We start from the raw sequence: 25,023 nt of genomic DNA, 5'->3' as shown, positions 1-25,023 counted from the left end.
TGTAGTTGTTTTTGTCTTTTTACAACAAAAAAAATACTGATTTATTAAACATTTTGTCATACTGAATGTTGTTCAGTTATGCCTTAGTTACACATGTAAGGAAAGCCTTTTGATCATTGAAAACTCTTTGCAGGTATGAAGCCATATTACAAAAGTAAGGTTTTTAGGTTTTCAGTTAACATTCATTAAACATTTCATATCTCATACAGTACATTTTATTTCTCACCAGCTAGCTCTCATTTGACTAATGGTAAAGTAAAGAAGGCATTTTTGTTTGTAGAAACACGTGAAATGAGTTAAGTTTAGCATATATTATACAGTTAAGCATTGTCATTTTTAAGAGGATGGTGAAGAGCACACAATTAATTCTCATGACATTAACATGGGCATTGACATGACCATGGGTCAGGTAGTGTTTTGAGTAGTGCCCTCACAAATACAGGATGCGCCCTTCTGAGGCAAGAATTTTGTTGATTATCTCTATACACTATAAAAATAGGCAGCAGTATAAAAGTATCTTTAAAGCACTTTTCAAAATAGCAATAAATGGGGAAAAAAATACTAAAGTTGTGGTACTATTACGGTGATCTTTATACATAAGCATGATTTGTATTGTCCAATTCGCTCTCATAGAAATTGGAACGTTGCAGCCTAGTGTATTATCTTGGATCCTTAAAAGATTTTGAATCTGCATGATTTGGTGAATTCGTTAAGGTAGAGCCTGCTACATGTTGTAGATAAGGAATGTGCCTTGAAGACATAGAGACACCGGATTGGCTGTGTGTTTGTATCGAAGATATCTATCCTTGGTTATTGCTGGTGGAGAATTCTCTTTTAGATGGCGTTCTCGGCATCAGCCTGGATCTTCCTCTCAATCACCTCCCTCAGGCCCTTGCTGAAATGTAGGTTTGCCCCAATGATGAGGTAACCCTGAAAGGTCAAGTGAAAGGTGGGAGAAGCTGCTTAGCTGCGGTTCATCAACAGGGCCACATTCAGAAGGCAAATGTTATGGAATGTACTGGATAGGAATATGAATAGAGGTGAAGTGATTCCGATTTCAATATGGCAGAGAGGTGTGTTTGTTCTACATAATATAGCCTATTTCTATCTGAACGTTCCTCAATGTTGTGCCCTGCTGATTGGCCAAGATGTCAAGATGATGATGTAGGTGGCTATGATTGTCCAAAATTATTCCTGACAATTGCCACTTTCAGATAATACTGAACAAGCTAGAATTTGATTAGTATATCAAATGTGTCCTTCTCGCATAGTAGAAGTAACAGAAGCCTTGAGACTTACGTTATGATACTCCACCACTTCCGCTATGAAGTCCATACCATCTGCAAGAGGGATAGCGACGCCTCTCTTGGTCCAGTCTGAAATTGAATTACGGATGAAGGCTTGAAAATACAAAGTCAACAATCAATTGAAAAAATACATGTTTTTGTTATCTGAGTTACATGTTTTATGGACATTGAGTATTTATTGTGGGGTTAAACTGATCTGCTTTAAAAGGATACTCACTATTGATGATAGGTACTATTGATATCTGCAGCATAGTCTTGAGGGGGCCTTGTAGGGGAATAAGCTATAGAGACAGAACAAAGAGACATACCTGTGATATATTACTGTAAGCTTTGGAAGGGTTAATGGTAGGGGAGACCGTGGATGGCTGTCTCGCATGTTGAGTTCATCTAAAATCAGCCCCCTTGTGACAGGGGGAATGGAAGCATGGAGTGGCAATTGAATGCAAGCTTCACCAAAAATGTGAAATAGTTAAAACATTATAGCCTGTGTATCTATAGGTAACAGGGTTGGCGTGTTATGCTCGACATCAGTCTTCCAACACAAAACAACAGAAAATGGCGAAAAATAGTAGAACCAGCTCAACTGCTTTTACACTGATTTGGCTATTAGATGTTAAATGTTTCTTTTAGAATTTTTTTTGATTTTTTTTATGAATTGTTTCACCAAATTAAAACGAGAGTTCAGTTCACGTAATAGGGTTGACCTTAAAATGAGGGACAGGGATACAGTGCCTTCAGAAAGTATTCACACCCCTTGACTTTTTCCACATTTTGTTGTGTTACAGCCTGAATTTCAAATGGATTCAATTGAGAGAGAAAACATGCCACTGGCCTACACACAATACCCCATCATTTCAAAGTGGAATTATGTTTTTTGAATTTTTTACAAATTAATTAAAAATGAAAAGCTGAAATTTCTTGAGTCAATACGTATTCAACCCCTTTGTTATGGCCAGCCTAAATAAATTCAGGAGTAAAAATGTGCTTAACAAGTCACACAATACACTGAACAAAAATATAAACGCAACATGTAAAGTGTTGGTCCCATGTTTCATGAGCTGAAATACAAGATCTCAGACATTTCCCATAAACACAAAAAGCTTATTTCTCTAAAATGTTGTGCACAAATTTGTTTACATCCCTTTTAGTGAGCATTTTGCCAAGATAATCCATCCATTTGACAGGTGTGGCATATCAAGAAGCTGAATAAACTGCATGAACATTACACAGGTGCACCTTGTGCTGGGTACAATAAAAGGCCACTTTAAAATGTGCAGTTTTGTCACACAACACAATACCACATATGTATCAAGTTTTGAGGGAGCGTGCAATTGGCATGCTGACTGCGGGAATGTCGACCAGAGCTGTTGCCAGAGAATTTAATGTTCATTTCTCTACCATAAGCTGCCTCCAACATCGTTTTAGAGAATTTGGCAGTATGTCCAACTGGCCTCACAACCGCAGACCATGTGTATGGCGTCATGTGGGCGAGCGGTTTGCTGATGTCAACGATGTGAACAGAGTGCCCCATGGTCCCAGCATCACCCATAGACATAGTTACACAGTAAATCAAGGAGAGTTGAAATCACAGAGTAAAAAAATTTAGAGTTCAATTGACTACTGGAGTTGTCATAAGCATAAGCTACGGACAACGAACACAATTATATTTGATCAATTGCAATTTGAATGCACAGAGATACCATGACGAGATCTTGAGGCCCATTGTCATGCCATTCATCTGCCGCCATCACCTCATGTTTCAGCATGATAATGCATGGCCCCATGTCGCAAGGATCTGTACCCAATTCCTGGAAGCTGAAAATGTCCCAGTTCTTCCATGGCCTGCATACTCACCAGACATGTCACTCATTGAGCATGTTTGGGATGTTCTGGATCGACGTGTACGACAGCGTGTTCCAGTGCCCGCCAATATTCAGCAACTTCGCACAGCCATTGAAGAGGAGTGGGACAACATTCCACAGGCCACAATCAACAGCCTGATCAACTCGCAAAAGAGATGTGTTGCGCTGCATGAGGCAAATGGTGGTCACGCCCCTACTTTTTTTTGTTTACAGTGTCTGTGACCAACAGATGCATATCTGTATTCCCAGTCATGGGAAATCCATAGATTATGGCCTAATGAATTTATATGAACTAACTCAGTAAAATCTTTGAAATTGTTGCATGTTGCATTTATATTTTTGTTCAGTATACAGTGCCTTGCAAAGTATTCATCCCCCTTGGCATTTTTCCTATTTTGTTGCATTACAACCTGTAATTTAAATAGATTTTTATTTGGATTTCATGTAATGGACATACACAAAATAGTCAAAATTGGTGAAGTGAAATGAAAAAAATTACTTGTTTCAAAAAATTCTAAATAATAAATAATGGGAAAGTGGTGCGTGCATATGTATTCACCCCCTTTGCTATGAAGCCCCTAAATAAGATATGGTGCAACCAATTACCTTCAGAAGTCACATAATTAGTTAAATAAAGTCCACCTGTGTGCAATCTAAATGTCACGTGATCTGTCACATGATCTCAGTATATATACACCTGTTCTGAAAGGCCCCAGAGTCTGCAACAACACTAAGCAAGGGGCACCACCAAGCAAGCGGCACCATGAAGACCAACGAGCTCTACAAACAGGTCAGGGACAAAGTTGTGGAGAAGTACAGATCAGGGTTGGGTTATAATTTTTTAAAATCAGAAACTTTGAATATCACACGGAGCACCATTAAATCCATTTTTTAAAAATAGAAAGAATATGGCACCACAAGAAACCTGCCAAGAGAGGGCCGCCCACCAAAACTCACGGACCAGGCAAGGATGGCATTAATCAGAGAGGCAACAAAGAGACCAAAGATAACCCTGAAGGAGCTGCAAAGCTCCACAGCGGAGATTGGAGTATCTGTCCATAGGACCACTTTAAGCCGTACACTCCACAGAGCTGGGCTTTACGGAAGAGTGGCCAGAAAAAAGCCATTGCTTAAAGAAAAAAATAAGCAAACACGTTTGGTGTTCGCCAAAAGGCATGTGGGAGACTCCCCAAACATATGGAAGAAGGTACTCTGGTCAGATTAGACTAAAATTGACCAGTGGTTTAAGGGGAAACATTTAAATGTCTTGGAATGGCCTAGTCAAAGCCCAGACCTCAACCCAATTGAAAATCTGTGGTATGACTTAAAGATTGATGTACACCAGCGGAACCCATCTAACTTGAAGGAGCTGGAGCAGTTTTGCCTTGAAGAATGGGCAGCTGTAATTGCTGCAAAAAGTGGCTCTACAAAGTATTGACTTTGGGGGGGGTGAATAGTTATGCACGCTTAAGTTCAGTTTTTTTGTAATATTTCTTGTTTTTTTCACCCCAAAAAGTATTTTGCATCTTCAAAGTGGTAGGCATGTTGCGTAAATCAAATGATACAAATCCCCCCAAAATAAATTTTAATTCCAGGTTGTAATGCAACAAAATAGGAAAAATGCCAAGGGGGGTGAATATTTTCACAAGCCACTGTAATTGACAGAATAAAAAGAAGGAAGCCTGTACATAATACAAATATTCCAAAACATGCATCCTGTTTGAAATAAGGCACTAAAGTAATACTGCAAAAAAAAATTGACAAAGCAATTACGTTTTTGTCCTGAATACAAAGTGTTATGTTTGGGGCAAATCCAATACAACACATTACTGAGTACCACTCTCCATATTTCAAGCATAGTGGTGGCTGCATCATGTTATGGGTATGCTTGTAATCGTTAAGGACTGGGGAGTTTTTCAGAATAAAAAAGAAATGGAAAGGAGCCAAGCACAGGCAAAAACCTAGAGGAAAATCTAGTTCAATCTGCTTTCCACCAGACACTGGGAGATGAATTCACCTTTCAGCAGGGCAATAACCTAAAACACAAGGCCAACTCTGCACTGGAGTTGCTTACCAAGAAGACAGTGAATGTTCCTGAGTGGCTGAGTTACAGTTTTGACTTAAATCTACTTGAAAATCTATGGCAAGACCTGAACATGGTTGTCCAGCCATGATCAACAAACAATTTGACAGAGCTTGAAGAATTTTATAAAGAATAATGGGCAAATATTGTACAATCCAGGTGTGCAAAGCTCTTAGAGACTTACCCAGAAAGACTCACAGCTGTAATCGCTGCCAAAGGTGATTCTAACGTGGATTGACTCAGGGGTGTGAAAACGTATGTAAATTAGATATTTCTGTATATCATTTTCAATAAATTTGCAAACATTTTCTAGAAACATGTTTTCACTTTGTCATTATGGGGTATTGTGTGTAGATGGGTGAGAAAAAACAACAACAATTGAATCCATTTTTAATTCAAGCTGTAACAACAAAATGTGGAATAAGTCAAGGGGTATGAATACTTTCTGAAGGCACTGTAAATTAATCACTAATCACAATAAATAAATAATAATCTTCTGAAATGACTTTGTCAAAGCAACAAATAAATATAGGGCTTTACAATGAAGGTGAAAACGTGGAGGAATGTTTGGGTTAAGTGAGTTAAAACCTTCCTAGAAGTCACAGAGGGTGCACGGAGGGACATGTCAAAATGCTGAATTTTGTCACTTTAGCAAGTCTTTATTCATTCAGATGTATTGAATTATCCATGTGGTCTACATTGAAGGGCATTTCATTAAATATAACAGGCTTTAAAAAATCTATATTGGTGCACAATTTCTACTTAAAATATAAAAGGGACACAAAATGCACTCATTTCGTGGAATGACCTTTCTATTTTCTACACTTTGTGACTGTTCAACGATAATGGTGAATGATGTTCTGTTGAATTCCAGATTATTTGCTGTTGTGGCGTTCCAAGAATGGAAAGAGACATAAAACCAGCAAAGTGTCAAGGTATGAATGTTATTTCAAAGATAAATCTACTTTTACGTATTTTTCAAATGATACACTTCCTTGTGTAGTATATCTTACTATGTTGATCTCCATGCAGGCCCATCACACGATGCTGTGCCTCCAAACCACTTCAACCAGAAGCTACCTCATTGCATCAAGGTGGATGAAAACGTTCACAGTTCTGGCAGTCCTCTGATTTACAAGGAGTGTAAAGGACTACATTCTAAAACGCATCAATGTGGACAACCCCGATGTGTATGATGTCTATTTGAAATGTAACCTTGAATATGAAGTTTTATAAACCAGTTGTGATTAACACCGATTCAAGAAGGGATCACCCATCAAACTCGGACTGCCCCTGAAAAGTCCATGACTCCGTAAGGAATGAGAAGGACTTGGCAAAACACTCCCTTTGAGATTGAGACTGTTATGGTTTATGAGTCCAGCGCAGTGGAACAACCTCATTCTACCAGTCAGGGCATCTATTCTGCTGGATCCATTTCTGATGCATTGATAATTGAGAGAAGCAAGGAGTATAACGGAACTGTTGAGGTCAGTAAAGTTCCTGTTTAATGTACAGCCATCCTATCGATCCCGGGGGAGAAGACAACCATGCAACAGACCACTGCTATGTAATGTGCTAATAAAGAAAATAACATCTTTCTTCAGACCAATACTAAATCATGGTCCAACTATGTCACCTATCAAGCTAGAGAGATAGACCTTGGCTTGCCGGATGGCCTTTTTTCATCTGATTATGACTGCTGCCCAGATATCCAAAGGTTCATTTCTGAGTTTTATTATTCCTACAAAGAGTTTAATTCCTCAATGTTCCCTGAGAATGTGTGCTTTCCTCAGAAAAACGTTAAGGGTAGGCCTATATGCCATAAGAGATCCCCAAAGGGATCTGTAAGTTCATCCAAACGAAAACGTGATGATTCTGACATGGAAATGCCTGTCAAAAGATACACATTTTGATTCTGGACAGAGACAACATATTTTGCATTATCAAGCAATGTTCTCTGAATTCATTTCTTTATAAATCCCCTCAAAATTAAATATTTGCTCTTTACTTTTCTCTTGTGAAAACAGGTGTTGTTTCATTGGTCTTCATTATTATTCTTGATTTTGGTTAAGGCATTAGGTTGAATGTAGTGCAAGTGAAATTATATAGGGTCAGAATTGTTAGAAAGAGCGAGAGAGAGCACAGAATCTTACCGCCAGTGATTCCAAAGCAGACTGGTTGGAGTAGATTTTCAACCTGTCAATAAAAACAGAATACACTTAATGAATTTGCCTGTGTCGCTACAGTGATATTGTGTGTGTATGTGTGGGGGTGTGTTTGTATGTGTATGTATGCGTGCGTGTGTGTGAATACATGCATGCCTACCTCCTCAAGTCTGCTTGAACAGCCAGTCTCTTGCCCTTCATGGACACCTTGGCATTGAATTTGGCCTCCTGCAAGGAACAGAAAGATAAACTTTATCAGTGCACTGGTCTCTACACTTTTCCTTCCTGCTTACCTTGAGGAAATCACTGATCTGACATGGTAAAACTGGTGAGAGCAATGGGTGGAAACCACGTTTTCACCCATCCTCTCACTTACGGATCAGTGATTACCTCAACGAAAGGAAGAAAGCTTTTTTTTGTGAACAGTTGTTTTTATTGGATCACGTCAAAGGCAATACAATAGATAAAAAAACAATACCATTTTCCCACCTTTTTTTCCTTTCTTATTTTTTGGTAAATATCAGTAGCTGACAAAGACAAGACGTCTTCTTTCTCACCATGGTCATGCTGCTGAGCTGAACAGGCGCCTTGTCGGGAGGTAGCACCATCACCGTGACGATGGCGGTGATGGCCACGGTGGCCCCGGAGGTCTTGATGGTTGTCTTGGGGGCAGAGTTCAACTCCAGTTGCAGGGAGATGGGGTACTCCACTAGGGCTGGGTTCTGACATACACACACAAATGCATGCACACACATACACACACACACGCACGCGCGCACACACTCACACACACACAGGAGTGAGTGAGTGGAATGCAAAAGTGGAATTCAATGTCTTGACCCTATTTGTGGGGGCATTAGGTCACAATCCCGACATACATACTCACAATCATCATAATGGTGCCAAAATAGGTCGTCCTGAGGAGCATCTCCAGATCCTTTGGCATCTGAAAACATAGTATTAATATAGAAATTACTATATTCATGTCATATTACTACCAGAACAATATTGGTATGCTGTGAAAAATAAAAAATAAGAACTCTGAAATTGCATCTGATTTAAGTATGCAGAGACTCCTTTTTCACTAGTATATATTTTCAGCCTAATGATTGGGCAGATCACCTCATTATGTAAAGAGGTGCAGTACCAAGCATGACTCAGCTGCTTATTAAAATCTGTGTCAACATGTCTGGCAGCACCTCTGATGCAGACACCAATTCTTAAAGGCCTTATCAGACAATATGGAATAATTTACACCTTGGAGCTAAGAATTACTTGCGTCATGTCATGTGTAGGCTAAAATGCAGGGGAGAGAGTACGGTTGCAAGACAAAATGGGGGACTCAGGCCTCATACTTACATGCTCGTTGGCGATATTAATTTGTAATATGCCAGCTTTATAATAGGAGTACAACCCACTGTCAAAGAAGTACTCGGACAGAGCCAGGTACACCATGCGGTCGTACTCTCTCACAATTGGGTTGATGGCATAGTTGACCAAGGTGTTGCTCTCGTTTCCGAGCTCAAAGAACATGCCCTGTGTGGCACAGTGAGAGAGAGAGGAAGATGAAATACTGTAGAGATGAGAGTGAGATACAAAAATAGGTAACACTTTATTTTAGGGGTACCTAAGGGCTTCATATTACAATTATAATCTATAAGCATTTTGTTTATGTCAACAATTGCATGTTGATAATAGGCAGTATCAGTGATATTACTGTGACTTATGAATGCATAATGTATGGTTCTGGATGTGTTATGAAGTGCTTATGTATGTACCCTTCAAATAATGTGTTACCCAAACACACATCCATAATATACACACAGTATGAGCACGATGCATGAGACTAATGCACAGCTAGCTAGACTATCTCACTCACCCTGAAATCCATGTCAAGACTCCTTGAAGTCACCACTGGGTCACTTAGGAGAGAGTAGTCGATCCCCACATACTTGTCCACTTCTGTTCGCACTGGATGGGTCCAAATTAAAACAAACACAAAATTATCTTTCTGTGTGCAAAACGGTCAAAAAACTAACTTTTTTAAACGTTAGTTATGTTATAACCAATCTCTCAAGGCATTTTCCAATGAACCACTGTACTATCTTACCTGGAATTGTCTCCAACAAAGAGTTGATTAGAACCAAACCAGCGTGGTTCATGACAGGGCAGATCTATGAAAAGAACAGACACATGTTAAAGTAACTGTCCAGTGCCCCAGATTTCAATGAAATATAGCCTATAATGAAGTACAATATGAGCGAAATAGATTTTCTTCCAAAAATTATAATCCAGTATGTTAAAAAGTAGCTTTTATGTGTACCCCTACTTGCCCTGTTCATTCTGAAAAGAACGATGTGGGCTTAACACGGTCATCATAAATATTCATGACGAGTGAACAGCTGATTTGCCAGCTCAGCCAATGAATATTTAATAATACGTGTTCATATGTTGTAAGTGTAACCAGTGTTCTAGAATGAAATCAACTGATCTGTCAGCACCTGTTGGTTCAGAAGGAAGCGCATTCCTGTGGTCAAGAATGTCGCCAGGAAGTCATACACCCTCCTGAAACGGAGCAAACCAGAGTTGTAAATCATTGAATTACACCCACTCATGTTCAAAAATTCAAAAGCTGAAAAATGCTCCAATATTGCCAATAGCCACATTATACTGCAATTAGTCTCCATTGCACACAAGATTAACATTAAAAAACCTATTTGTCAAGGGAGACCTGACTCAGGATCAGTTTTGCCTTTTAAATAATAATGAATATGATTATTATAGACAGGGAGGACCTGATCTTAGATCAGCACTCCTACTCTGAGACACTTGATACGTGGTCACTGGTCAAGAAAGCAGCTTAAGTGTTTTAAAAAGACTATCAACAGGATTTACCCCAAGGTGCCAGTGAACTTCATTTTCATTTTGGCAATGGAGGCATCGCAGGTGATGTTGGAGATCTTGAGGCGCCCCAACTCATCTCTGGTCATGTGCAGGACAGTGAGGATGTTCACGCCTTCTGCAGAGGCGTTGATGGTTCCGGAGTCATAGCTATGAGACCACAGAAAATAAATATTTTCAGATCACCATCATACATACGTCATAATCATAATCTCAACCACATAAAATAGCATCAAAAGGTTTGAACTTCCAAGTGTCACGACTGTCTGTGAGATGCGGTAAACGAAGTCAGGCGCAGGACACAGAACTCTCAGATACGTACTTATAATACGAAAAGGATCCAAAAGGACACAGAAAATAACTCCACGCAGGGAGGAAATAACCCGTTCACAAAATAGACAACCGTGAAGGGGAAAACAATCACACACAAAGTACAGATGAGAGACAGGGGTAATTATAAGGGAAACAATTAACATAATGACGAACAGGTGTAAACAATACAGACAAAACTAAACAAACACCGATAACATCGAACGGCAGTAGCTAGTACTCCGGGGACGACGAACGCCGAAGCCTGCCCGAGCAAGGAGGAGGAGCAGCCTCGGCAGAATCCGTGACAGTACCCCCCCCCTTGACCCCGGCCTCGGGGACGGCCAGGAGGACGCGGAGCAGGGCGAGTTGGGTGACTCCGGTGGAACTCTGTCAACAGGGAGGGATCTAGGATGTCCCTCCTAGGGACCCAGCACCGTTCCTCCGGACCGTACCCCTCCCACTCCACGAGATACTGCAGACCCCCCATCCGACGCCTCGAATCCACGATGGAACGGACTGAGTACGCCGGAGCCCCTTTGATGTCTAGTGGGGGCGGAGGGGCCTCTCGTACCTCATTCTCCTGGTGTGGACCAGCTACCACCGGCCTGAGAGACACATGGAAAGAGGGGTTAATGCGATAATTAACAGGCAGCTGTAACCTATAACATACCTCGTTCAATCTCCTCAGGACTTTAAATGGCCCCACAAACCGCCGGCCCAGCTTCCGGCAGGGCAGGTGAAGGGGCAGGTTTCTGGTCGAGAGCCAGACCCGATCTCCCGGTGCATAAACCGGACCCTCACTGCGGTGGCGATCGGCGCTCGCCTTTTGCCGTCTGATGGCCCGCTGCAGATGGATGTGCGCAGCGTTCCATGTCTCCTCCGAGCGCCGAAACCATTCATCCACTGCAGGAGCCTCGATCTGGCTCTGATGCCAGGGTGCCAAAACCGGCTGATAGCCCAACACACACTGGAAAGGAGTGAGATTAGTGGAGGAGTGGCGGAGTGAGTTTTGGGCTATCTCTGCCCAGGGAATATACCCCGACCACTCCTCCTGCCGGTCCTGGCAGTAGGACCTCAGAAACCTACCCACATCTTGGTTTACTCTCTCCACCTGCCCATTACTCTCAGGGTGAAAACCCGAGGTAAGGCTGATCGAGACCCCCAAACGTTCCATGAACGCCCTCCACACTCTAGAGGTGAACTGGGGACCCCGATCAGACACTATATCCTCAGGCTTCGGCCGTTTGTAGGGCTGTAGGAAGACCTGGCATAGGGATGAGACGGCAGGCCTTAGAAAACCGATCCACAACGACCAAGATCGTGGTATTCCCTTGGGAGGGGGGAAGGTCCGTGACAAAATCCACCGACAGGTGAGACCATGGCCGTTGTGGAACGGGGAGAGGTTGTAACTTCCCCCTGGGCAGGTGTCTATGCGCCTTACACTGGGCGCACACCGAGCAGGAAGAAACGTAAACTCTCACGTCCTTAGCTAAGGTGGGCCACCAGTACTTCCCGCTAAGACAGTGCACCGTCCGACCAATAACAGGATGACCAGAGGAGGGTGACGTGTGAGCCCAATAAATCAGTCGGTCACGGACCTCGAGCGGCACGTACCTCCGTCCCTCTGGACACTCTGGGGGAGAAGGGTCTGTACGTAATGCCCGCTCGATTTCCGTGTCGACCTCCCACACCACCGGTGCCACGAGACAAGACTCCGGTAGTATGGGAGTGGGCTCAATGGACCTCTCCTCTGTGTCATATCGTCGGGACAGGGCGTCTGCCTTAACGTTCTGTGACCCGGGGATATACGTGATCTTAAAGACAAACCGGGCCAGAAACATGGCCCACCTAGCCTGACGAGGGTTCAGTCTCTTCGTTGCCCGGATGTACTCCAGGTTACGATGGTCAGTCAGAATGAGAAAAGGGTGGTTAGCCCCCTCAAGCCAATGTCTCCACACCTTCAGGGCCTGGACCACAGCTAGCAGCTCCCTGTCCCCCACGTCATAATTGCGCTCCGCCGGACTGAGCTTCTTAGAATAGAAAGCACAGGGGCGGAGTTTTGGAGGCGTGCCCGAGCGCTGAGACAATATAGCACCGATCCCCGCCTCGGACGCATCCACCTCGACTTGGAACGCCAAAGAGGGATCCGGATGTGCCAGCACCGGAGCTGAGGTGAACAGGTCTTTCAAATGACTAAACGCCCTGTCCGCCTCAGCCGACCACTGCAAACGCACCGGGCCCCCCTTTAGCAGGGAGGTAATGGGAGCCGCTACCTGTCCAAAACCTCCGGTAGTAATTGGCAAAACCCAAAAACCGCTGCACCTCCTTTACTGTAGTTGGAGTCTGCCAATTACGCACGGCTGAAACGCGGTCAATGGACTCCTGGAAAAACAGACATTTCTCTGCCTTCACATACAGATCATGCTCCAACAGTCTACCCAGCACCCGACGTACCAGGGACACATGCTCGGTACTGTCACGGGTGCTGAAGGTGGGTGTGGTGCAGGAATCAAGCGCAGGACGCAGAAACTAAGTCCAAAAGACTTTAGTGAAATATTCACGTAGTACACGAGCTCAACAAGCCCGGAGGCGAAATAAAGGCGCACACAGGCGTCAAACAAAAGGCGCACTAACATGTGCGAAAAACCTCTCCAAACCACGGAGGGAAACACGTAGCACAGAATACCAAACAGAAGCGCAATCACACACAACACCTGACACACACAACGAGAACTAAATAGGACACTAATGAACACTAACTAGAAACAGGTGTACAAGACAAAACCAAACGAACATGAAACATACAACGGTGGCAGCTAGTACTCCGGGGACGACGACCGCCGAAGCCTGCCCGAGCAAGGAGGAGGAGCAGCCTCGGCCGAAACCGTGACAGTACCCCCCCCTTGACGCGCGGCTCCAGCCGTGCGCCGACCCCGGCCTCGGGGACGACCAGGAGGACGCAGAGCAGGGCGCGCGGGATGCCCCCGGTGGAACTCCGACAGGAGAGACGGGTCTAGGATGTCCCTCAGCGGCACCCAGCACCGTTCCTCCGGGCCGTACCCCTCCCACTCCACGAGATACTGGAGACCCCCCATCCGGCGTCTTGAGTCCAAGATGGACCGAACGGTGTACGCCGGAGCCCCCTCGATGTCCAGTGGGGGCGGAGGAGTCTCTCCTATCTCACCTTCCTGGAGTGGACCAGCTACCACCGGCCTGAGAAGAGACACATGGAACGAGGGGTTAATATTCGGAGAGAGTTTTGGGCCATCTCCGCCCAGGGAATATACCGAGCCCACTCCTCCGGCCGGTCCTGGCAATACGACCTCAGAAACCTACCCACATCCTGGTTGACTCGTTCTACCTGCCCATTGCTCTCCGGGTGGTACCCCGAGGTAAGGCTCACCGAGACCCCCAAACGCTCCATGAACGCTCTCCAGACTCGGGAGGTAAACTGGGGGCCTCGATCAGACACTATATCCTCGGGTACCCCGTAATGCCGGAAGACGTGGGTAAATAGTGCCTCTGCGGTCTGTAGGGCAGTAGGAAGACCCGACATAGGGAGAAGACGACAGGCCTTAGAGAACCGGTCCACAACGACCAGGATGGTGGTATTCCCCTGCGAGGGGGAAGGTCTGTCACAAAATCCACTGAGAGGTGGGACCAGGGTCGTTGTGGAACGGGCAGGGGGTTGTAACTTACCCCTGGGCAAGTGTCTGGGCGCCTTACACTGGGCGCACACCGAGCAGGAGGAGACATAAACCCTCAAATCCCTGGCTAACGTGGGCCACCAGTACTTAGTGCTAAGACAATGCACTGTCCGGCCAATACCCGGATGTCCAGAGGAGGGTGACGTGTGAGCCCAGTAAATGAGTCGATCCCGAACCTCGAGCGGAATGTACTTCCGACCCACAGGACACTGTGGAGGGCTAGGGTCGGCACGCAACGCCCGCTCGATTTCAGCATCGACCTCCCACACAACCGGTGCCACTAGACAAGACGCCGGTAGTATGGGAGTAGGCTCAACGGACCTCTCCTCCGTGTCATACCGCCGGGACAGCGCATCTGCCTTACCGTTCTGGGACCCAGGGATGTACGTGATTTTAAATACGAACCTGGCGAGAAACATACTCCATCGAGCCTGGCGAGGGTTCAGTCTCCTCGCTGCCCGGATGTACTCCAGGTTCCGATAGTCAGTCAAAATGAGGAAAGCCAATGCCTCCACACCTTAAGGGCCTGAACTACAGCTAACAGCTCCCTGTCCCCGACGTCATAATTTCGCTCCGCCGGGCTGAGCTTTTTAGAGTAAAAAGCACAGGGGCGGAGTTTAGGTGGCGTGCCGGACCGTTGAGAGAGTACGGCCCCTATACCGGCCTCAGACGCGTCCACCTCGACCTGAAAGGGTAATGCGGGATCCGGATGCGCTAGCACCGGAGCCGACGTAAACAGGTCCTTCAGTCTCCCAAAGGCCCTGTCCGCCTCAGCTGACCACTGCAGGCGCACCGGACCCCCTTTCAGAAGGGACGTGATGGGAGCTGCCACCTGTCCAAAACCCCGGATAAACCTCCGGTAGTAATTCGCAAAGCCCAAGAACTGCTGCACCTCTTTGACAGTGGTTGGGGTTTGCCAATTACGCACGGCTGACACACGGTCCACCTCCATTTTCACCCCTGACGCGGACAACCGATAACCCAAAAAGGAGACCGACTCCTGGAAAAACAGGCATTTCTCTGCCTTGACATACAGGTCGTGCTCCAACAGCCTCCTCAATATACGACGCACCAGGGCTACATGCTCGGCTCGGGTAGACGAGTACACTAGAATGTCATCAATGTACACGACCACCCCTTGCCCCTGCATATCCCGGAAAATCTCATCCACGAAGGATTGGAAGACTGATGGAGCATTCATCAACCCGTATGGCATGACGAGATACTCGAAATGACCCGAAGTGGTACTAAACGCTGTTTTCCATTCGTCGCCCTCCCTAATGCGCACCAAGTTATACGCGCTCCTGAGATCCAGTTTTGTGAAAAACCGCGCTCCGTGCAATGACTCCGTCATGGTCGCAATCAGAGGGAGTGGATAACTGTATTTCACAGTAATCTGATTGAGACCCCGGTAATCAATGCACGGGCGTAACCCTCCATCTTTTTTCTTCACAAAAAAGAAGCTAGAGGACGCAGGAGAAGTGAAGGGCCGTATGTATCCTTGTCTCAAAGATTTGGCTATGTAAGTCTCCATAGCTTTTCTCTCCTCTTGAGACAAAGGATACACGTGGCTCCGTGGGAGCGCTGCTCCTGCCTGAAGGTCTATCGCACAATCCCCCTGTCTGTGAGGAGGCAACTGCGTCGCCCTAGCTTTACTAAACACAATAGCCAAATCCCCATATTCAGGCGGAATGTGCAGTGCGGGCACTTGGTTTGGACTTTCCACCGAAGTCGCCCCCACGGAAACACCCAGACATCGCCCCTCACACTGAGCAGACCACCCATTGAGAGCTCTCTGTTGCCACGAAATGGCAGGGTTATGGGTACTTAACCAGGGAATTCCCAGCACCACCGGGTACGCAGGAGAGTCGATCAGATATAGCTGTATAGTCTCCTCATGACCCCCCTGCGCACACATCCTAAGTGGCGCTGTGATTTCCCTAATCAACCCCGATCCCAACGGGCGGCTATCTAAAGCATGAACGGGAAAAGGCTTGGCAACAGGCAGGAGGGGAATCCCTAAATCTAAACAGAACTTCCGATCAACAAAATTCCCAGCTGCGCCTGAATCTACTAGCGCCTTATGCTGGGAATGAGGTGCAACTTGTGGAAAACGAACAGGTATACAAAAGTGCACAACAGAGAGCTCTGGGTAAGTGGGGCGTCTACTCACCTGGGAAGGCTCCCCAGTGCGTGGCCTGTTGTCTCCTCCTTCTGGAGACCCTCCCCAGCACCTGGCCGCAGTGTGCCCTCCACGACCGCAATTGGTGCAGGGGACAGGCCCCCTCGGGCTCCTTCTCCTCCTTTCTCTAATGCCAGCACCCCCGAGCTCCATAGGGCTCGGCTCGGAGGTGCTGGAGGGTGGAATGGACGGACCCCACTCGGGACGTCCACGGGTGGCCAGCAGGGTGTCCAGACGGATGGACATGTCGACCAACTGGTCGAAGGTGAAATTGGTGTCCCTGCAGGCCAACTCACGTTGAACGTCCTCCCGTAGGCTACATCGAAAATGATCGATGAGGGCCCGTTCATTCCACCCTGCGTCTGCCGCTAGAGTCCGGAACTCCAGTGCGAACGCCTGTGCGCTCCTCCTCCCCTGTCTAAGGTAGAATAGACGCTCCCCCGCCGCTTTGCCCTCAGGTGGATGGTCGAACACGGCCTTGAAGCGACGGGAGAACTCTGCGTAGGAGATGGTGGTGGCGTCTATCCTCCTCCACTCGGCGTTGGCCCATTCCAACGCCTTACCCGTGAGACAGGAGATGAGGGCGGAAACGCTCTCGTGTCCCGAGGGCACCGGGTGTACAGTGGCCAGGTAGAGCTCCACCTGCAGGAGGAACCCCTGACACCCGGCAGCTGTGCCGTCATACGCCCTCGGGAGCGAGAGCCGAATCTCACTGGGTTCCGGACCTGGGACTGGTGGACCGACCGATGGGGGTGGCAAGGTAGTTGGAGGTGTGGGTACCCCTCTGGACTCCCATCGGTGCAGGGTGTTGATGACATCCTGTAGAGCGGTCCCCAGTTGTCTGATCTGGTCATCCTGGCCGCGGACATGCTCCTCCAGCGACTCAGGTGCGGCTGTTGCTCCTGCTGATTCCATTATATAAGGTGTGTGATTCTGTCACGGGTGCTGAAGGTGGGTGTGGTGCAGGAATCAAGCGCAGGACGCAGAAACTAAGTCCAAAAGACTTTAGTGAAATATTCACGTAGTACACGAGCTCAACAAGCCCGGAGGCGAAATAAAGGCGCACACAGGCGTCAAACAAAAGGCGCACTAACATGTGCGAAAAACCTCTCCAAACCACGGAGGGAAACACGTAGCACAGAACACCAAACAGAAGCGCAATCACACACAACACCTGACACACACAACGAGAACTAAATAGGACACTAATGAACACTAACTAGAAACAGGTGTACAACATCAAGACAAAACCAAACGAACATGAAACATACAACGGTGGCAGCTAGTACTCCGGGGACGACGACCGCCGAAGCCTGCCCGAGCAAGGAGGAGGAGCAGCCTCGGCCGAAACCGTGACAGGTACGTGTAGCGGAGTATATCAGAATGTCATCAATATACACCACTACCCCCTGTCCATGCAAATCCCGGAAAATCTCGTCTACAAATGATTGGAAGACTGAAGGAGCATTCATTAGACCGTATGGCATGACGAGGTATTCATAGTGACCCGAGGTGGTACTGAAGGCTGTTTTCCACTCATCTCCCTCCGGAATGCGCACCAGGTTGTAAGCGCACCTGAGATCCAATTTTGTGAAGAAGTGCGCCCCGTGTAATGACTCCGTCATACTAGCAATCAGAGGGAGAGGATAGCTGTATTTAATAGTGATCTGATTGAGACCACGGTAATCAATACACGGGCGTAAACCCCCATCATTCTTCTTCACAAAAAAGAAACTTGAGGACGCAGGAGAAGTGGAAGGCCGTATGTATCCCTGTCTCAAGGATTCGGCGACGTATGTCTCCATAGCAGCCGTCTCCTCCTGAGACAGAGGATACACATGGCTGCGAGGGAGCGCCGCGCCAACCTGGAGGTCTATCGCACAATCCCCCTGTCGATGAGGTGGTAATTGAGTCGCCTTCTTCTTACAGAAGGCGCTTGCCAAATCGGCATACTCAGGAGGAATGTGCATTGAGGGCCCTCTCATTCCATCCCGAATTGGCAGCCAGAGTCCGGAAGTCCAGTGCGAATTCCTGCGCGCTCCTCCTCCCCTGTCTGATGTGGAATAGACGCTCACCCGCCGCCTTCCCCTCCGGGGGATGATCGAACACTGCCCTGAAGCGGCGGGTGAACTCCGCATAGTTCACAGTAGCGGCGTCTATCCCTCCCCACTCGGCGTTGGCCCACTCCAGTGCCTTGTCGGACAGACAGGAGATGAGGGCGGACACGCTCTCGTATCCCGAGGGTGCCGGGTGAATGGTTGCCAGGTAAAGTTCCACCTGGAGCAGGAAACCCTGACACCCGGCTGCAGTGCCATCATAAGCCCTCGGGAGCGAGAGCCGAATCCCACTGGACTCCGGATGTGAGACGATAGGAGTAGCCGATGGTGGTGGTATCGTTGGAGGAGGTGTGGGCAAACCTCCTCTCTCCCATCGTCCCAAAGTGTTCATAACGTTATCCATAGCGGCACCAAGATTTTGGAGCATCGCTGCCTGTTGTAGGACGCGCTCCTCGGGTGATCCAGTCGGTGCCGTCGCTCCTGCTGACTCCATGGTAAGGTGTGTGATTCAGTCACGACTGTCTGTGAGATGCGGTAAACGAAGTCAGGCGCAGGACACAGAACTCTCGGATACGTACTTATAATACGAAATAGATCCAAAAGGACACAGAAAATAACTCAACGCAGGGAGGAAATAACCCGCTCACAAAATAGACAACCGTGAAGGGGAAAACAATCACACACAAAGTACAGATGAGAGACAGGGGTAATTATAAGGGAAACAATTAACATAATGACGAACAGGTGTAAACAATACAGACAAAACTAAACAAACACCGATAACATCGAACGGCAGTAGCTAGTACTCCGGGGACGACGAACGCCGAAGCCTGCCCGAGCAAGGAGGAGGAGCAGCCTCGGCAGAATCCGTGACACCAAGACACTCTCCTTGGACATCCTCTTTGAAGTTTGATGTCAAAGAAGATGGAAGATGACTCATCAATCTAGCGTACCTCTGCATGACTGAACTCCTCAAGGCTCTACAGATACCATTGTCAGTATTTAACCACAGGCATTATTTTGCATTCTTTTCTTGATATATATTTTTTTTTTTCATCTTTATTTAACCAGATAAGTTAATTGAGAACCAATTCTCATTTACAATAACGACATGGCCAAGAGGCATAACATTGCAACAGTGAACAGGACAACACACAATACCACTAAAAATAAAACACACTATACAGAAATATTCACAATTTGTTAGAGCAGAAAAGTCCAAAGCAACACAGCAGACTTAATTATCAGCAGGTACTTTGATCAGATAGCAGCTCAGTTCATGTTTTTGAAGGAGTATGATGGGACGAATGTGTCAAGTTTGAGGAGCTTTTGCAGCTTGTTCCAGTCGTTGGAGGCGGAAAACTGAAATAAATGACGGCTAAAGGAAGTGCATGCTTTGGGAATGACCAGTGTGATACAATGCCTTCGGAAAGAATTCATACCCCTTGACTTATTCCACATTTTGTTGTGTTACAGCCTGAATTCAAAATTGATTAAATTGCAGTTTTTTTCTCACCCATCTACACACAATACCCCATAGAAAGTGAAAACATGTTTTTATAAATGTTTATAAATGCATTGAAAATTAAATATAGAAATATCTCATTTGCATAAGTATTCACACCCCTGAGTCAATACTTAGTTGAAGCACCTATGGCAGCGATTACAGCTGTGAGTCTTTCTGGGCAAGTCTCTAAGAGCTTTCCACACCTGGATTGTGCAACATTTGCCCATTATTCTTTTCAAAATTCTTCAAGCTCTGTCAAATAGGATGTTGATCATTGCTAGACAACCCATTTCAGTTCTTGCCATAGATTTTCAAGTAGATTTAAGTAAATACTGTAACTCAGCCACTCAGCCATTCACTGTCTTCTTGGTAAGCAACTCCAGTGTAGATTTGGCCTTGTGTTTTAGGTTATTGTCCTGCTGAAAGGTGAATTCATCACCCAGTGTCTAGTGGAAAGCAGACTGATCTAGGTTTTCCTCTAGGGTTTTGCCTGTGCTTAGCTCCATTCTGTTTCTTTTTTATCCTGAAAAAAGTCCTTAACGATCCTTAACGACTACAAGCATACCCATAACATGATGCAGCCACCACTATGCTTGAAAATATGGAGAGTGGTACACAGTGATGTGTTGTATGGGATTTTCCCCAAACATAACACGTTGTAGGCCGTCATTGTAAATAAGAATATGTGAATTGCTTTGCCTCATTTTTTGCAGTATTACTTAAGTGCCTTGTTGCAAACAGGATGCATGTTTTGGAATATTTGTATTCTGTACAGGCTTCCTTCTTTTCACTCTGCCAATTAGGTTAGTATTGTGGAGTAACTACAATGTTGTTGATCCATCCTCAGTTTTCTCGTATCACAGCCATTATGGGGCGGCAGGTAGCTTAGTGGTTAAGAGCGTTGTGCCAGTAACCGAAAGGTCGCTGGTTCTAATCCCCGAGCCGACTAGGTGAAAAACCTGTCGATGTGCCCTTGAGCAAGGCACTTAACCCTAATTGCTCCTGTAAGTCGCTCTGGATAAGAGCGTCTGCTAAATGACCAATTTATTATTATTATTATTATTATTAACTCTGTAACTGTTTTAGTCACCATTGGCCTCATGGTGAAATACCAAAGTGGTTTCCTTCCTCTCCGGCAACTGGGTTAGGCACGATGCCTGTATCTTTGTAGTGACTGGTTGTATTGATCCACCATCCAAAGTTTAATTAATAACTTCACCATGCTCAAAGGGATATTCAATGTCTGCTTTGTTTTAATTTTACCCATCTACCAATAGTTGCCCTTCTTTGTGAGGCATTGAAAAACCTCTCTGGTCTTTGTGGTTGAATCTGTGTTTGAAATTAACTGCTCGACTGAGGGACCTTACAGATGATTGTATGTGATGGGTACAGAGATGAGGTAGTCATTAAAATATAATGTTAAACACTATTATTGCACACAGAGTGAGTCCATGCAACTTATTATGTGACTTGTTAAGCAAATGTTTACTCCTGAACTTATTTAGGCTTGCCATAACAAAGGGGTTCAATATTTATTGACTCAAGACATTTCAGCTTTTCATTTTTGATCTGATTTGTATACATTTCTAAAAACATAATTCCACTTTGACATTATGGGGTATTGTGTGTAGGCCATTGACAAAAAATCTAAATTTAATCAATTTTAAATTCAGGCGGTAACACAACAAAATGTGGAAAAGGTCAAGGGGTGTGAATACTTTCTAAAGGCACTGTATATCTAATAGCAGGTTGCTATTGGTATTGGAGATGTTGAGGAGTGAGCTGAGGTAGAGGGGGGACTTAAATGCACTAGGCTAGAAAGAGAGACAGTAGTGGATAGCGAGAAGGACTCACAAGAACCAATATAAGATGTGTCTCTGGAAGCTGAGAGCGATGGAAGAGTTCTGCACCGCGAAGAGCAGTCCTAGGCCAGGCTGGAAGGCCAGGTCAGCGTAGGTCAGGTTCAGCTCATTTATCTTCACCCTGACCCACAGGAAGGAAGAGACTCGGATCAGTGCTTGGGCTGATACTTGAAAGTCACTAGATATGTGTCTTGAAATGTACTAGTGAATCCTGTAGCCTGGTTGCCAATTGGTTGAAGTTGGCCAATACAGAAACAGTGAGTAGGTAGAAATACTTTCTACATGGGTTGATTTTCCAAGAACCCATATTTCTAGAAGATAAAGCAGTTCTAGCCTCTTCAACCAGACAGATCGCCATGCGCATGGCATATTATATTATTATGATCCTTTTTCATTTCATGTAGTGAGCTAAGCCATCTGTCTGGTTTACGAGGCTAGAGCGTCTTTATCTCTTAAAAGATCATGTCCAGTTGCTAAACTTTATAGGTCGTCTTTTAGAAATCCAGATTCTTGGAACATCAACCAATGCAGACTCTGCTCACAGTTCCATGATAGGCACTCATATAAAAGGGATCTGGAGCAATTGGATGGCAGCAACTTCTGAGCAATAACGTGGATGGATCCCAGGGCTTACTCTTTGATGGTGTACTGGAAGTGGCCCTCTTTGCCCTTCATCTCTGGCATGGTGATGTTGCTCAGTTCCTCAACCACAAACTTCTGGGTCTCATACTTCACTGAAAGACAGGTTTGAAGGAGTTTGAGTTTAGAGCTACCTAGTGAATACCTTAAGCAGACAACCCAGACAACTGAGAGGGGCTAAATGGATGACGGTGCTTTGGTAGAGCAAAATGCTGATAGTGGCAATGCAGCGGAGATGACGTCTTCCTTTGGTCAAGACTGACCATTGAAGACTGTCTGGGACCATTGTAGACTGTTGAAAACTATTAAGAACACATGTAACAAGAGCGTTTTTGGGGTGAATTTCTTACACATTTCGAGCCCCCTGTTGGTGATCCGGATCTTGCAGCCTGGTGGTTCTTCTGCTGACATGGCGGCGATTAGAGGGAACAGGAAGAGGATAGACACCGTGCAGGAAGCCATCACGACTGCCTGAAGGGGGGTCAAAACAGAGAAAAGGACAGTGGATAACGACCCAGCCACCTCAAAGCTCAAACACTAACAAGTCCGACTTGATTTACGATTTTCAGGACCTAAAGAGCCCAAACAGAGTAAGTATTGCCTTACTTGTAGAACTACTCAATACTAGACCTCCCACCGGTCACTCTCGGTCATAAAATGAGCAGTTTATCATTGGTGACTAGCTTTCTGGGGTTGCTTTACTCTTCCTCGAAACTAGGGTGATAACATGATTCATCCAATTCTTATGAACCTTATTGACGCTTTATTCCATGAGATTGAATTACACAATATGACCCAAAAGTCAGGTCATCAAGGTTTATATCAAAAAATAAATGGGTATTAATTTCAAACACAATGTCATATTAAAGTCAAAGGTTATGAATGCCTTTTGGAGAAACTTTGTGCACTGCCTATCTCAATGTTCCTCTATTACCATTTTCCAGGGACAGTTAACAGAATCAAAAACTGAATGTAGAGACATGATTATTAACCGCTTACAAACATGTATATTGTCCCACTTTCATTATCACAAAGATAGGCAATTTAGATATACTATGGCAGTGTCGAAATTATCAAGTGATAAAGTTACAATAACAAATGTTATTGTAGGCTAATCTGTGCATTCATATTATCAACCTTGCTTACAGATGTTTTGAAAAGAGTCCCTAGATATCATGCGCAACAGCAACGTCAATGGAGTTATTCCTTCTTGTCCTGTACACCACTCTCATGCCCCCCACCTCCATCACAAGTTAGAATTCAAAGACTTCTCTTCCCTGAAAAAATCCTGCACCAAAATCTCTTACCTCAACGATGGAGGGTCTGTGGAAGGCCAAACAAAAGAGAAAAACAAAGAAAATCCCTAAATGTTTGTATTCTTTAAGCTATCTCCACAGTGTGAAATTCAAATGCTGCAGTTTCTCTGCCCTGCTGTAGCATGTACGGTTGCTGAGTAAGTGAGTCAGCGAGAGAGAGAGAGAGAGAGAGAGAGAGAGAGAGAGAGAGAGAGAGAGAGAGAGAGAGAGAGAGAGACAGAGAGAGAGAGAGAGAGAGAGAGAGAGAGAGAGAGAGAGAGAGAGAGAGAGAGAGAGAGAGAGAGAGAGAGAGAGAGAGAGAGAGAGAGAGAGAGAGAGAGAGAGAGAGAGAGAGAGAGAGAGAGAGAGAGAGAGAGAGAGAGAGAGAGAGTGAGACAGAGAGAGCATGTGTGTGTGTATGTGTGTAAAGCTGCACAGCTCTTTGTCTCATTCAACAGCAGGGGCAGCAGCTCTAGCTCCCCACGGTGAGGAACTAAAAGGCTTGAAGGAAAGCAGGATGTTCCTTGACCCATAAGGTTTTAGGAGGGACTGCTGAACAACCCCCCGCCAACCCCGTTTCATTTAGACTCTCTATGGGGTGAAAGATTGAGGGTTCCCAGAAGGAACTGCTTCTGGGGGGAAATTGTAAACAGTGTCTTCTGCATAACAACAGTGACCACCACACAAGGATATATGCATGTGCAGCTGCATGTGTCTCACCTCAGACATATACAGTGCCTTCGGAAAGTATTCAGATCCCTTGACCTTTTCCACATTTTGTTACGTTACAGCCTTATTCTAAAATTGATTAAATAGTTTTTTTCCCTCATCAATCTACACACAATACCCCATAATGACAAAGCAAAAACGGAAATATCACATTTACTTAAGTATTCAGACCCTTTACTCAGTACTGTGTTAAAGCAGCGATTACAGCATCGAGTCTTCTTGGGTATGACACTACAAGTTTGGCACACCTGTATTTGGGGAGTTTCTCCCATTCTTCCCTGCAGATCCTCTCAAGCTCTGCCAGGTTGAATGGGGAGCGTTGCTGCACAGATATTTTCAGGTCTCTCCAGAGATGTTCAATCGGGTTCTAGCTGGGCCACTCAAGGACATTCAGAGACTTGTCCCGAAGCCACTC

At 45.5% G+C, this 25,023-nt stretch overlaps 1 protein-coding gene across 1 annotated transcript; it reads right to left on the bottom strand.

Annotated features, from left to right (window-relative positions):
- LOC121575586 (phospholipid transfer protein-like) lies at positions 1-24,055 on the bottom strand. The gene is made up of 16 exons (XM_041888773.2): positions 23,892-24,055; positions 22,935-23,055; positions 22,580-22,679; positions 21,938-22,066; positions 10,313-10,468; positions 9,919-9,982; positions 9,528-9,591; positions 9,297-9,388; positions 8,777-8,953; positions 8,304-8,363; positions 7,975-8,139; positions 7,578-7,645; positions 7,406-7,448; positions 1,525-1,588; positions 1,300-1,376; positions 1-930 (listed from the first exon to the last, which is right to left on the bottom strand). Exons 2-16 carry the CDS (start codon positions 23,044-23,046, stop codon positions 835-837), a joined length of 1,467 nt encoding a protein of 488 aa, XP_041744707.1. The 5' UTR covers positions 23,047-23,055; positions 23,892-24,055; the 3' UTR covers positions 1-834.
- Positions 24,056-25,023: the final 968 nt, after the last annotated feature.

Source organism: Coregonus clupeaformis, chromosome 10, assembly GCF_020615455.1.
Source record: "Coregonus clupeaformis isolate EN_2021a chromosome 10, ASM2061545v1, whole genome shotgun sequence".
In the NCBI taxonomy this organism is placed as follows: Eukaryota; Metazoa; Chordata; class Actinopteri; order Salmoniformes; family Salmonidae; genus Coregonus; species Coregonus clupeaformis.
The sequence above is the reverse complement of the archived record's forward strand: the minus strand, read 5'-3'. Positions and strand labels throughout refer to the sequence as shown.

Coding starts and splice junctions, on each gene's coding strand:
- LOC121575586 (XM_041888773.2), bottom strand. CDS start 23,046: ATGGCTTCCTGCACGGTGTCTATCCTCTTCCTGTTCCCTCTAATCGCC. Junction 8,954..9,296: donor GTCTTGACATGGATTTCAGG/GTGAGTGAGATA, acceptor TGTGCCACACAG/GGCATGTTCTTTGAGCTCGG. Junction 931..1,299: donor AAGTGGTGGAGTATCATAAC/GTAAGTCTCAAG, acceptor TTGACCTTTCAG/GGTTACCTCATCATTGGGGC.